Consider the following 14,872-nt stretch of genomic DNA (forward strand, 5'->3'; position numbering starts at 1 on the left):
TTTCACGCGAACACAACCTCATAACCTGGTATACATATCAGACAACCCTGTGATCTGCGATGGCTTTATGCTATTTGCTTTTCCCGTGTGTTGGAGACAATAGAGAATTCCTGCTTTTCATTCTTGAGGTCATTGGTGTAATATGTGGGAGCACATTTACTTCCTCAAACATCACGGTATAATGTGACTCTGGTCTGGAAGACGGGAGCTGCCTAAAACGATCTCCTTCCTCCTGCATTATCGCCGCTATGTTTAGAGCAATCGGAGCCGCCTTTGTTTAGGATTCCACCCTCAGGATTTATTTCTAGCTGCTCCACATCTCGTAAACAAATTCACCCTCTGGCATAGAAAGACCGACCTCCAGTCGGGGAGAATACAGTGACATTTCTTGCCTTCGACGACGTGCCAGATAATGTTTGGCTGAATCCGTGACCCTCGTGAACATGCAGCTTACTTTTCCACTGCTCTGTTTGCAGGTATCCCACCAACAAGTGGGTGAAGCTGGGGACTTTCCACGCCCGCGACGAGCGGATAGTCCAGAGTTTCCCACTGGATGAGCAGCTTTATGCTAAATATGTGAAGGTACTCACGTTTCACATTCATACACAGATAAAGCTCTGGGGAACTAGCCTTGTCATCATCATCATAACTGGATGGATGAGAGTTATAAAAAATGGTGACTGAGCACATAACGGAGCTTAACTTGGAGAATCTAAAGAGCAGATTTACATTAGAGTTTAAGACTTGGGTGTCACAACTTATTTAGGAAAGTTGGATGGAGGATTTAGTCAGCTACTAATGTACTAATAATAGTCCAATCAGAATGAAAATGTCTCCTGTAACGCCCTCAGTAGCCACAGGCTCATGGAAAGAAATTTGAGATAGGCAGCCTGACGCTTTGATAAGCTGCTCAATCTGACATTAATGGAGCATAATAAACATGTAAATGTTTTCTCTCCGGATAGAGCAAACGTTCAGCCCCTGTTTGGTGAAGCTCAGGTTACGTGACGACTCTCAGGGAGGGACAGAAACAAGGTGTTGGTGAAAGAACTAGTTGTTCAGGAAAGTGTTTCTAAAGATGAACGTATCTGGAGTCAGAGTGGGCCGACCGCTGTTAATTTCCAGCAGATTCTTTGTGCAGAGCTCCTTTACTAATGTTAAATAAAAGATGAAGTTTCGGGGCACGGTGTACATTAAATACAACTAGGGAAAATAACCCTGGTTTAACAGCCCAGCTCTAAATCTTGGCTTCTCGGAGGTTAAGGTTTTCCGCATTTCTTTCAATTAGCTGAGGAGCTGTTGATTCATCTACGTTGTCATTCTGGAGGCTGTGGTTTGTAGCACTGTTGAACTGTAATGTGTTGCGCCGACACATTTATTTTTATACATTTATATCTGTTATTTTGACAGCGCCACAAACTCCATCCTCCGAAATGATTTAATGGAGGATCATTTATTTAGTGTCCTTGTAAACAATTATGTTGAACTCTTTAATCACAATGATTAAATATAAACGTATGAATGTAGACAGTGTAATGTTTAGTGATCATTTGCCTCCTGCTCGTGTCCCTCGCAATGGGAACTATGATGGGAACATTCGGGATCTCTAAATTCATCAGTTTTACATTGAATTTGATCGAGGGAGATAAAGAGACAGGCAACCTTGAAACTAGTGCACATTCAGCGTTTTATAGCCCAGTTTACCAAGGTTACAGTGGGCATTCATCTCTTTTTAAAACTCTTTTAGAGCCGACTCTCACTACACAATTTGACCAAAAGTGTTCTTCTTTCAGCTCTAATGGCGACATAAATGCTGAGTCTGTTGTTCGCTCTGACAGTCTATTTGTTAAGCTTGTAAAGAGCCACTAGATGTATCTGTCTGAAGGAAAAGACTCTAAACATTCACAGTGTAGACTTGTTAAAGATGGATCTCTGCTTGGGTGATTATCCAGTTTTATAAGATGAGTGCAGGTGTGTGTGTGTGTGTGTGTGGGCGCAGGCTGTGATGAATGTGCACTTTTGTGAAACAAGGTTATTTCATTACGTAAACTGTTTCCCGTCGAGGAGGTTTCAGGACGATCTGCTTTGATTACCGCTTGGATCTAAGCTTCTTAAAACTGTTACGTCTCATTCTGATGATTTTATCTGTCCTGAGCTCGTCAGTCTGTTTGTTTGCCCCCCCTCCTAATGCTCATGCAACTTTCTAACCGCTTGTTAGTCTCCAGTGTCTTGCCGGTTTCACAACAATGATCTAGCGTACGTCGACGGTTTGTCTCGTGATAAAGCTGAACTGTATGCATATTCTTGACTTGCTTGTAGCTTGAATCAGTCTTCACTGATTTCTTTTTCTTGTTTATTTCTCTCTCCTTCTGTCTTCCTGTCGCATCAGATGTTCATCAAGTACATAAAGGTTAGCACTCTCCTCTCTCTGTCAGAGATCACTGCGCTTAACAACACTGTTTATTGTAATGGTCACACACTATAATGGGTGAGCTTCGGCACCATGTTTAATGCATGCTGAAGATATTACACAAGTAGAAACGTGAAGTGTGTCGTCAAAGCTTGGCAGTTTTTAATGGGCTGTGGGTTTATGCGGTTTATCTGGACGTGGCTGGTGTTCAGGTGAAAACCCCGACCGGCAGTTTTAACGGTTTGTTCGTTTTCTCTGCAGGTTGAACTCCTCTCTCACTTTGGATCAGAGCACTTCTGCCCCCTCAGTCTTATCAGGTGAGATAATGGACTGGTTTACCCCGATTCCTGTTTGAAAACCTGATGCTCGTCTAGATCTAGGTTAACATTTTCCAGAAGATCAAATTAATTCATTGTCAGTTATTCGCCAAGAGCATCTAAACTTCCACAGCTAAATAACAAACATCCAGAACAACTTTAAAGTTACTGCTCCTTTTCTCTTTCAGGCATTTCAAAACATTCTTTTTTTTTTTTTAACCGGAATTAACAAACCAATTTGACATTTATTTTACTGGTACAAATGTAATTTGAACCTCCAGATTACCCAGTGTCGTTCCCTATGCTGTGCTTTAGCATAAATCCTTGCTGTGATTTGAAAAGTCACTCAGCTTGTGTCTTCCCCTTCGCACTCACTAATGTTTGTGGAGTTAAGGCCACTCATTTGCATCAAATAAAGCATTATTTGTGGTGTATCACACATCACCAGGCATCTTGTTGCTTTTTCAGACCCGGACTAATGCTCTATTCTCACATGTACATGTACACACACGTGTGTTCTCAGGGTCGTTGGGGACATTCTTGAGTTTGGGGTTAAAGGGCTTGTAAAAACCCTCTAGGCCCTTTTTTTTTTTTTTTTACAAGGAGGCTAGCGTGGGTTTTACACAGACTGTCCGCAGTAAAGACCATACCAAACCACGAGAACTAGAAGTGCAGAAAAGTCTATAGGGATTGTGTTGGACATATTTTTTCAATTTACCAACTGTGATGTGAGCTGCGCGTTTTGCAGATCCGCCTTCTCCCATAAATACTTCTCTGCCTCTGCTGCGTGGTATTTCCAACCTGTGCCCTTTTCCGTAGGTGCCTTTGTGTAACGCCTTGTTTGTGTGCGTTTTGTGTAGGGTGTTTGGGACCAGCATGGTGGAGGAGTATGAGGAGATTGCAGATTCTCAGTACCCTTCAGAGAGACTGGAGTACTTGGATGAGGACTATGGTAATGGTGTAATTAGATTATTTTTTCATTCATATAGGGGCTGAATACATTTCTTTGTCCAGATATATTATAATTAAGCTGTTACATATACACATATCGATACATGTGCTTCTAATTGTTTAACTACGAAGGACACACAGGAGTGTGATTGAATTCTTGCCCTCAGAATTAGTTACTAAATACCTCAGGCCGGTGTCAACTATTGACATTTTGCAGCAGAGTTTCCTTCACTAGTTTCTTACCGTCAGTGCAAACATGTATTTTGGCGTATAACCAACCGAGTGTTTCTCCGCAGACTATCCTCCAGGCTACCAACCATCTGAGGACAAGGCCTCTAAAAACCTGCTTGGTTCAGCAACCAGTATGTACACACACACACACACACACAATTTATGCAGTTAGTTTATGAAAAAAGCAGCAAATATGCCACAACAATGCAGATTATCCACTATGAGGTTTGGTTTGTGTAAGTATTCAGGGTGATTGAAGGGGGGATGGTTAAGAAAACCACACCAGATTTAGAAGAGCTAAATGAAGGAACTTCAGTTCTCAATACAAACACCAGTAAGTTTATGGACTCAGACATAGATTCATTCAGACTTTAGTGTTTTCTTAGTATTTTAACACCCTTGGAGTCACATGGCTGCTCGACTTAAACCACACACACTTACGCAAATGTGCCCTCCGGTCTCCAGATTTAGCAACAGCACGACTGGTGCAGACCTCCCCTCTGCTTCACACTCAAACCTGCAGGGCTCCAACCAACATGTTTAAAAAACAGCAGACACTCGTATAGTTTTTTATTTTTTTGTGGGAAGTGGGAAAGCCTGGGGCAAAAAGAAAAGCAGAAAGGTATAGCAGGGGAAATGAAAAGCGTCGTAAGGGGGGAAAAAAGCATAACAAATGCTCCGACTCCTGTGGTTTCTCCAATATGTGTTTATCCTCAGACTGCTGCCCCTCCTGGAACCGTGCGTCTTGCAAAATAATTATGTTGCCGTTCTGCTCTTTTCCTTTAGATGCCATCCTAAATATGGTAAACAATATTGCCGCTAACGTGCTCGGCGGCAAGCCAGAGATGGAGGATGGAGCGGAGACGGAAGGTAACGCCCCCCTTTCTGAAGTTTCAAGCAAAGTCCTGTCTCACCTTTCACCACACAAAACTCTTTACCAACTGGTTTCACTAGATAGTTGTCAACTATCCTTCCTTCATACGTGTTTGTTCGCTGTTTCATTACTGTCAGTATGTTCAGTTATATTCTGGGGGAGTTTTGGTTTTCAGTTTCATATCAAGCTTCACATTGTTTTAAGCAGTTTTTTTTCTGCCTTACTTTGTGGAGATTTACGAGATCACAGAATGTGCTTGAGGCTGGACAGAAGTTGTACGGACCAGTTCCCGTCATCTGAGGAACCACTAGCAGCTGTGGGCATGTTTTAAGTTTGGAGGGAAAGGAAAGTGATCTCGGTGGTTGGAATTAGGCTGTATTAGACAAATGGGTCATCCAGTCACCTTCAAAGTACGTTTTAGAAACGCATGCCCTTTTTAACTTTTCGAGCTCCTCAGATCTGTGTAGGAAACTGTGTCAGGTGGCCTACTATAGCCAACTAACTGTTTCTACTAAAAACCATGGATATGTTTCTCTAAGACATGATTAGCACCCAGAAACAGACCTAACCAGGGTTAAAGTTACTATGGTATTGTCTGAGTGTTTCTATGTAATCTCTTGTCTTATTGAATCGAAATGAAAAAATTCTAAGTAATTATCAATTATCCCAGTTTAAACGCTCAGCTGAGATGCAAAGTTAGTTCACAGATATAAAGAAATATAACAGAAATAGAAGCAAAATGATCCTAGAGACCGTTCTTTAGCCACAATGTTGCTGTTTTACATAAAACCTTTGTACATTTCTTCTTTTAATCGATAATAAAAATAATAATAATAATTTCCAGATTGTATTGGAAAATGAGATACGGTTCCAATATTCCTGCTCATGCTCAGACCACTTATCTTTCTTTTCCCCTGTACCTAACCACCAGCCTGTGCGTCTACCCCACATATTGTTTGGATTAACTGATTCGAGAACTGGGCCACTTTGTTTCCTCCGCTAAAGTGCAAGCACATGCGCCGCCTGGCTGCTCCTGCACACATGTGCTGAGGGAGCCAGATGCGTATTTGGTGGTTGGCAGAAGGCCTCCCGCAGCGTTTCAGCAGAAACTTTGGCCGTGGACGTGTTTTTACTTCTTGGCCGGGAGCTTCGCTAAATTCGGGCCGAGTGGGGCCTGTGACGCCAGGCTGGCTCATAGTTTAGTTTACCACACACAGAGAGAGCTGCATCAAAATTACTCTTGCTCAGCTTTTCGTCAGTGGGATCGAATTACAGGACAGAGATATCTAATTTTGAGCTCATAAAATATACTCGTGAAAATCCTTTTGGATTACTGACTTTTCGCCAACTTCACAAAGCATCTCTTTCACCGCTGGCTCTCCACAGCTACGTGCCTGATTCCTGTTTGCGGAGAAAGGCAGAGACTGTAGGAGAGAGATCGGTTCTAACTGGACCTGACTGGTTCTCAAACATGGTCGTTCCTCTGTGTGCCGTGTATCTGCACAGTGCCTCCCACAGACACACAGGATGATCTTTGCAAACCTAAACAGTGACCAGAATTTGCCAGTTTATTAACGGTTTTGTATTTGTCCAAATCCCAGGTAATACTACGGCTGAGGATCAGAAGGGGAGCATACAAGTTACAGCCAAGTCATCTGAAGCCCCTCAAGACTCTGCAGTGTAAGGATAATCAGAGACAAATACACAATCTATGTAAATTGTTTTACAGTTTTACACTCACAAGGATGCGTAAAGTTATATGTATAAAAAAAAAAAGTTTGTCGTCTTGTTTGGCATCATTTTCTTCTCGTATAACCCGACAAAAACACTAAATCTATGTTAAGTTTCTGAATTTGTTTTCCTAGATTGGAGTCTGAAAAGACGGAACCACCCCCAACCGAGGAGGACTCCAAGGCCTCCGGTGACTCGTCCTCAACTTCTCCCACATTAAGCGACTCTCGTGAGGACAGACGGATTGTCACCCTGGTGGAGGAGGAGGAGGAGGAGGACCAAGAGCCCAGACAGTCGACCGTCACGCTGATGGAGGAGGAGGGAGAGGAGGAGGAGGAGAAGAGGGGGGAGGAGGCGAGGAAGGAGGCGGACAGGAACCAGTGGGAGAGCCAGGCGTACTGTCCGTTCTCCTCCTTCTCCTCCCTGTCTCTGTCCTGCATGGCCACCCTGCCCGAGCTGCTCCATCGCTGGTGCTCCGCCAGGCTGGCTAAGGAGAGGCTGCGCAGCCTCAAGAGGAGGCAGCTCAGCGCGCAAACGCAGACTCGCCCCGCTGTGGTTATTCCCGCCCTCGCGCACGCCCCTCCGCTGATCCCCGTCCCCACTCCTCCCCAGGAAGCCCTCCCTCTCACAGAAAAACCCCCAGAGCCCGAGGTGTCCGTCAAGGGCCAAACCGAGAGCAAACCTTCAGACGACGGGCACGCGGCTGACGCACATTTGAACGCCCACGCGCCTGACGCACACACTCCAGAGCTCAGCATCCTCCTGGAGCCTAGTAGGACCTCCAGCATCCCCCCTCATAGCTTCTCAGACATCCACAGCTCCATGACGCAGCCCACGCCAATGCACGAGGAGAAGCTGCTGCCTCCGGTTAAAGATGCAGCCCTGGACTCGGTTCCTACTCCACCCCTCCACGTCGTTTCCATCCCAATGACGCAACAGGCCAGCAGCGCCACCCCGTCTCTTTCCCTCAGCTCTCCCCCTCAGCCTCTGTCCTCTGAGACGGCCTCTCCCGGCGCCGTGGTCCCCCCCGTCAAAGAGCAGCCCGTTCAGCCTCTCCCCACCGCATCAAGGCCGGAGGAGCTCATCCCCCTTCCCACCGAACTGCCGGCAGCTGTCCCGCCGACCGACGCTCACGCTGACACGGCTAAGTCGGGCTCAGACGGCGGGGACTCGCAGAGACAAACCGTTCAGGCTTCGCAGATGCACGGGGAGCAGGGGGACGCCCTCTCTCAGACCGGGGAGCAACAGCGGGTGGAAGACACGGTGGAAGAGGACCTGTTGGCCGCCAACGGGAACGGCAACGCCCAGCGGACGGCTACAGACTTCTACGCAGAGCTGCAGAACGGAGGAGATTACAACGGCGGGGCCGTGAATGGGAACGGCATGTTACTGAACGGAGGAGCGGTGCACGGGTCCAGCCAGAAGGAGAGCGTGTTCATGAGGCTGAACAACAGGATCAAGGCTCTGGAGATGAACATGAGTCTGTCCAGCAGATACCTGGAGGAGCTCAGCCAGAGGTAACTGTGCATTTATCCGTTCGTGTAAGAAATTCACTGTTTTACCACTTAAATTCGAACATTTACAGTGTTGCAGAGATTCTCATAAGTTTTTAATGTGTTTTCTCCAGATACCGTAAACAGATGGAAGAGATGCAAAGGGCGTTCAATAAGACCATCATCAAACTGCAGAACACTTCCCGCATAGCTGAGGAGCAGGTCACTTTATAGAAAATTATTCAGAGAAAAAATGTAAATGGTTGTATTTCTGTGTTAACCGTATTTCTACTGTGTGTTTGTGTTCAGGACCAGAAACAGACTGATTCCATCCAGGTCCTGCAGAGCCAGCTGGAGAACGTCACTAAACTGATGCTCAATCTCACGGCTACAGTGGGCCAGCTGCAGAGAGAGGTGACATGTCGTGTTAGATTTTAGAGCTAACACTGTAATATGCAACCGAGCAAGTCATTTGTGTACCACGTACAGTTAAGCACCACGACATCACAGTACTCAGAATGATATTGATCCAGGTTGGAGGGCAGTGCCACTACAAACTTTATGCTTAGAGTACATTATAGTCTCTGAACAGAAAATATGGAGATGGGGCTTCACGGCACATGTGTGAAGCTGAACAGGTTAGCCCATTAGCTAGGAGAACATGGACAAAGTATGTGTGACGTTCCTCCAGCTGTACCTGAGACAATAGTTTTTTCAGTCATTAGCTGTTTTCAAAGAAGAGAAGGTGGGAATAAAGCAATATTTTGCGCACACATCTAATGCACTTGGCTGATGTTCAGCCGAATGTCACAGTCACAGAATTAACTTCTTTCCAGTCAACAGACTCTAAAACACACGGACACGTGTTGTGTTTGACTAGGAAAACATCTTTGTGATCTTCACTGCATAAATTTTCAGCTTTTTAGGTTGTAAAGGCTTTTCCATTTTCTCACAACACCACATTATCTGTACGCGGATTAGATACAGAAAAAATAAGTACATCTGGAATGCAGTGGGGGAAAGCTGTCGTGCAGCTGCCAACAAGTGGAAGGAATTATCATGAAATCACACCCCAAATATGCACCATGTTATTTAAAAAGAAAGAAACTAGTGGTAGTATTAAGTAATATGTAGTATCTGCCACAAACTGGCGATTTAGTATCTTGCGGAACGTTTCTACACAGTCTAAACTTTTCCCCTGCAGGTATCTGACCGTCAGAGCTACCTGGTGGTCTCTCTGGTTCTCTGTCTGTCTCTGGGACTCCTGCTGTGTCTGCAGTGCTGCCGCAGCTCTTCTCCCAGCCCCAGCACCAGCACCGCTGTCCTTCCCAAGAGCAACCACTACCCCAGCCCCAAGAGGTTCGTTAACACACCAACGCACTCCGGCCTCCGAATAATCGTCTCTCGTTGAGGCATTTGATTGTCTGAGCGTTGTTCAGTTGAATGCTTCACCTGTCATCGGTTTGACACATGCTGTCACTCCTGTCCTACCACTAACGGTAGGAAGTTGGATTAGTCACACTGTAAAACATGCTTTGTAATTTTTTTTTTTTTTGTCAGATGCTTTTCCTCCTACGATGATATGAGCCTAAAGCGCAGGGTGACCTGCCCGCTAGTTCGCTCCAAGTCCTTCCACCTTTCCTCTACAGAAGGTAGGAGTGTTGTTTCTCCTTGAAACACAGGTGTACACACATTATACAAAAGACCCCCCCCTCCTCCTCCTCCTGGTATATTGTGTTTCTCTCCTTGCCTGTGTCACCGAGACATTAGCAACACAGACACTTGATACTACTTTCTACTACAGTCGCAGCTGGCTCGTGTAAATGTGACTGTAAACCCGTGCTTACGAGAACTCCAGCTCAGGCTCACAGTCCACATGGACGCATTACCCCGGTCTTCCTCCTCTCGCTCCCCATGCCTTCGCCATTTCCTCTTGCACATGTTGCCAGGCTTTATTGGCTGAAATCCCTGCTGTCACCAGTGCCTGAAGCAACACACGCCCACAGGGAGAGGCTGGTGCAAGCAATGAAAGAAAGAAAGAAAGAGAAGAAAAAAAAAACTCTTTGACTCATGAAACCTAAAACTCCCTCTGCTGTTCATTATCCTTCAACTGTGTGCATGTGTGTGTGTGTGTGTGTGTGAGAGAGGTTGCCCTTGAGGCTGAGGGGCTGTCATTGCCAGCTTGGCTCCACATGCAGGGCTTACGGGGTGTAATAATAGAGCGCAATGCTTTAGTGGCTGCTGGTAGACGTTTGCAAGTAGTGATCAATAATACGATAACTCATGCTACTCTGTAGTTTCAGCGTAATGTTTAGTTTCCTGTCAAATCATTGGTGCTGCTCCTGTTCCAACTTCAGGCCTTGATTAGAAAACAGATTTGTCTTAAATAAAAACTACTTGCAAGGTCACATCATGCTTGTTACATGTATGTATTCCTGTTTGCCATTCCATCATTAACCTGGCCCCTCTCTCCCCTCCCCAGTAGGTCCAGATGACTTGTACATTGTAGAACCTCTAAGGTTTTCTCCAGAGAAAAAGGTACAGTGTCTGCTGGCCGCGACGGCCGCCTTACATAAGTGTGTTTTTCTGCTGTCAGTCAGTGTGTACAGAAAGTGTGTCAGAGCAGGGAGTAACTTCTTCCTGAGCGAGTAGACAAGGCTAGGGATCTGGCGAGGAGTGTTGAGATTCAGCCCACTCTAAATACCTGTTAACCACTTCTATGCTGACGATGTACACCCGGCGTTATCCGCCTCACCTCGTGTTTTCGGTGAGGTGAATAAAGCTGGCGGTGCTGAGGTTTTACTGTGTATCACAGCGCAGCACCACGGTCTGCCACGAGTTAAGTAGTAGTAGTAATATTTGTTTCTTCCAAATCCTTTATTCCATCATTCCATCATTCCGCAGTAAATTTTCCCACCCTCCTCCGGTCTGTGTGGTACAAAAGTGGTTAACGCGGGCTTTCAGTGTTAGGTGTGTCTTGTCTTTGAATCGTTCTAAAGTGTTTTTTTTCCGTGTCTGTTTTCCTGCAGAAAAAGCGCTGCAAGACAAAGTCGCTGGACAAGGTTGAGACTCTGCAGGCGTTCGATCCGTCGGCGCCGCTCACCAACGGGGATCCCAGGTGTAACGGCTTTCACCCAGCTCTCCCCGCGCCAGCCCCCCCGTCTCTTCCTATTCCTCTTCCTCCTCCTCCTCCTCCTCCTCCTCCTCCTCCCCCCCTTCTGCCTCCCCTTCCACCTGCAGCGAAGGTGTCGGCGTTGCCCGCCTGCACCTCCAAGGAGTTCCCCTCAGAGACCAGCAGCTGCAGCTCGTCCACCCATTCTGAGGAGTCTTACACTAGCCGCCTCCCCCCTCCCTCCCCCGTCTTCCCCTCCGCCGGCATGTGCAACGGCCACGGCCTCCCTTTCCCCCTCGGCCAGCCTCCCGTGAAGTCCCGGCAGGAGAAGCGCTCGGTGAAGCGGCGGAGGTCTCGGCAGACGGAGCTGCAGTTCGCCCACGTGCCAGGAGGGGGCGTCGGCTCTCTGTCCAGCCTGCAGCAGCTCATGAAGGGAAACAAGGAGATGAGCGTGGGGACCATAGGGGTGGCAGCCGTCACCGGACATGTCTGAATGCTCACGCTTCACTTTGTGTTCACAACCACACACACACATTCACACACACTTACACACTATATGGTAGCAGACTCGTGTGAGGAGGTCTTACCACATCCCAAAGAACCACATTTCCCATGAGCACCGAGGCGCACCGTGGAACTGAAGTGGCTATGGCAGCAGTAGCTCGACGTCACCCAGTCCTCACCCACTCCTGTCAAAGACCTGTTTACGGTTATGTGCCTTTATAGCTGTTCTATGAAATTCTACGAGATTGAAAGAATCGATGTGCACAGAGAAACGCTGTGGCGGAGAGTAGAACATCAGTACAAGCTGAATCCATCGAGATGGGTTTTCTACTGGATAAGCACATCGACAGTTGAGTTTAGCACCAGTGATGTTGTTTTTTTTTTGTTTTTGTTTTTTCCCCCGCGCTCTGAGCACAGTACAAGGAGAGCAGCTGGCCTCAACTCTACGTTCCTTCAACAAGTATTAGGCTGCTCTTTAGAATGAAACGTGTCGTTACGAGAGGACTGTGGAGCATGACAACTTTCTTCTCTTATCCTTATTTTCTTCTGTCTTCCATTGCTGTCGTTTAACCGTATCCATCCTGTCCAAGTCCTGAAGTGACTGCAGGTGTTTGTTAGGGACCAGAGTGTTAAACTGTCCTCGTGCATCCCTCCCTCCCTGATTTGTCTGTCTCCGTCTGCCTGGTCCGAGCCAACCGTCAGGGCTGAATGACGAAATTTAAGTTTGGACGGCGTTAGCCGTTTTAGTTTAGCGTCTCGTTCGTCCTCGCGACGCAAATCCAGAAGCAGCAGCAGCAGCAGCCTGAGGATCCTAGCGGTTCTCCATAAGTATTCACCGTTCTCTGTTGGTTTGGGCTGGGCCCAGAGCGCCTCTCGCACACCACGAAGAGAAGCGACGCAATATCGCGATGGATCTCGTGACCGTGTTTGTTTTCCGACTCCATCGTTTATTCATCATTTCTTTCATCCTAAAACTGAGCCATGTTCTTCTTTTAATCTCCTCTAGTTTGGTCTGTTTGAGTTATCGTCACAGCTGGTATGTACAGTACAGTGTAGCATGGGAGCACACAGGGAAGCAGAGCTGAATGTTTACGCGCACGCACACACACACACACACACACACACACACACACACACACATCTACTGGGACCCTGCAGATGAGTCTGACCGATCAGTTTTATTTATCTATTTATTTATTTAAATGATGAGATTTTTCTAAAGATAGGCACTGCTTTGCCAGTCTCCCCGGTCTGCAGCGTCACAGTAGCTCATCCATGCGAGTATGATGTACAGAGATATTATTCAGTGGTACTGACATGCACAGTCCTGGCGGACGGCTCCGCCTCATATTTTATTTCTATGAACTTTTTAAATGCTTTTGACCTCGGCCTGAAGCATCAGACAGATGTAGGCTTCACGTTTTATGTCCAGCAGACTACTAGACGTTTATTTGGGATCCTCACGCTGCTGCTGCTGCTGCTGCTGCTGCTGCTGTGTCAGTCGAGAGCCGCTGGGAAGGTAGAAGCAGAGGAAAGGGCTAAACTTAGCGTCGGCTACTGTCCTGTAACTGTTTGTCGTTTCGTAACTGACCAACAGCAACATTCACTTTAAACGCTGTGATGTGAAAGGGGTGGAGGGGTGTGTGTCTTTTGTCTGCTTTTAAAAGGGGAAATGTGTGTTTTTTCTTGTGTTTGTTGGTTTCTGACTGGCTCTGTGCGGTTGGTCTTGGCCATGAGTTGACAGAGACAGACCTTTATTCTCCCGCCATTAGAGCACCATCGCCTCTTCTGATCCTGCTCCTCCTCCTCCTCCTCATCTACATATCGCCACTGCACGACTCCCTCTGTGACTGTGGAGCACACTTTAAATATTTCTGCTTTTATGAACCACTCCACCGTGCTCCCGTCGGGAGCTCGACGCGCTTTGTCACACTACATGTCTGCGTTCCCGACTCGCTGATCTTTCACTATCACTCTACGCTTCCACAGTCTTTCTTCGCTTGTCATTGACTCCATATGTTCGTCCCGCCTTGAACGGCAGTGACGCATTTGTCTTGGGGAAACGAACTGTTGCAGGAAAAAGGGAACGGAGGAAAGACGAGTCTGATTTGGAACACTATTAACGTCTTTATGTATTTTTCCACGAGCCCAGCAAATCCCGAGTTTTTTTTTTTTTTTTTAAACCCTCTTTGAATGTGTATGATGTTATGTTTGAGTGTGTAAACCTGTACGCATGTGAGATTATTTTGTTTTATCATCAGAAAGACTACTTTGAATCTTCTTCTCCCTACAGCAAACGAGGAGAAGGCATTTGGAGAGAAACTGCTCAAGTGTGCACTTTGTACGACTCCTCACGCCTTTTAGTTTTTCTACCTGTTATGTCAAGTGCTGTCTCTTCTTCCTTTCTCTCCTTTCCTCTCTTTCTCTCTGCAAGTACTTGGAAGAGCTGCACAGTATTTTTGAGCGAGATTGAGATACTACAGTTCCTGTAGTGCCATTAGAAACTGTGAATTATTTCTAAATAAAAACTTTTTCGTTGTCTTTCCACATTGTGTTTGGATTTTATTTTGTGTAGATGAGACATTAAACCCCACTCGGTGAAGAAATGTGGATGATGGAAAAGAGTCAGAGAGGATGATGCTATCAAGCGGCCGAGAGATTGATCTGGTTCTGACAGAGATGGAGACGAGGATCCACTGTACACACCTAGTGAAAAGGACAAGAGATGCTAGTCAGTGGAGATTTGTTCAGGATCTTCATGCAGGAATAAAGGTTGAATCTTGAGTTACTCTTGTTACTGTTGCACTGTTGCCGTATGTGAATGATTTAATGATTTGCTCACCTACAAAGGAAGGCAGCGTGCAAGACATTCCTGAAACATCTGTCTGGCAGTGGACATAAAGTCAATCCATCACAAAGGCAATATTTCTGAGAAGACAGACAAACCATCCCAAGAAAAACAAAAAAAGCTGTTAAAAGTTATTATTAGTTATTATTTTTTAGGTATGACATCATACTGCTGTCAGTCCTCATGGCTTCATGTGACATTGTAGGTTATTCTAACCTAACTTTGTTAGTTTGCTGCGTCAGTGGTTTTGCTACAACAAAACACCTCACAACTTTCCAAAACGGGATGGTTCAGGTACAATGCTGTGTTCTTTGACACGCCAAACATCACTGTTAAAAGGTGCCGTGTTGTAAACCCAGTGACTCTCGTTCCCACACAGGAGGATGGAGAAGCACATGGAT

The 14,872-nt window shown here is 46.2% G+C and overlaps 1 protein-coding gene across 5 annotated transcripts in view; it reads left to right on the forward strand.

Moving 5' to 3' along the window:
* suco (SUN domain containing ossification factor) overlaps window positions 1-14,170 on the forward strand; it is a 35,789-nt gene extending 21,619 nt beyond the window's left edge. For 2 of the 5 annotated variants that reach the window (XM_047588345.1, XM_047588348.1), the window contains 14 exons: window positions 477-582; window positions 2,390-2,410; window positions 2,672-2,727; window positions 3,588-3,679; window positions 3,975-4,040; window positions 4,696-4,779; window positions 6,385-6,463; window positions 6,649-8,031; window positions 8,142-8,229; window positions 8,317-8,421; window positions 9,212-9,366; window positions 9,568-9,659; window positions 10,490-10,545; window positions 11,037-14,170. In XM_047588345.1, coding sequence (XP_047444301.1) covers window positions 477-582; window positions 2,390-2,410; window positions 2,672-2,727; window positions 3,588-3,679; window positions 3,975-4,040; window positions 4,696-4,779; window positions 6,385-6,463; window positions 6,649-8,031; window positions 8,142-8,229; window positions 8,317-8,421; window positions 9,212-9,366; window positions 9,568-9,659; window positions 10,490-10,545; window positions 11,037-11,612 — 2,959 coding nt within the window. In that variant the 3' untranslated portion in view covers window positions 11,613-14,170. The remainder of the gene's footprint in view (window positions 1-476; window positions 583-2,389; window positions 2,411-2,671; window positions 2,728-3,587; window positions 3,680-3,974; window positions 4,041-4,695; window positions 4,780-6,384; window positions 6,464-6,648; window positions 8,032-8,141; window positions 8,230-8,316; window positions 8,422-9,211; window positions 9,367-9,567; window positions 9,660-10,489; window positions 10,546-11,036) is intronic. The other 3 variants (XM_047588346.1, XM_047588347.1, XM_047588349.1) reach the window with 3 other exon arrangements.
* The last annotated feature ends 702 nt before the right edge of the window (window positions 14,171-14,872 follow it).

The sequence above is a fragment of the Mugil cephalus genome, chromosome 6, assembly GCF_022458985.1.
Source record: "Mugil cephalus isolate CIBA_MC_2020 chromosome 6, CIBA_Mcephalus_1.1, whole genome shotgun sequence".
In the NCBI taxonomy this organism is placed as follows: domain Eukaryota; kingdom Metazoa; phylum Chordata; class Actinopteri; order Mugiliformes; family Mugilidae; genus Mugil; species Mugil cephalus.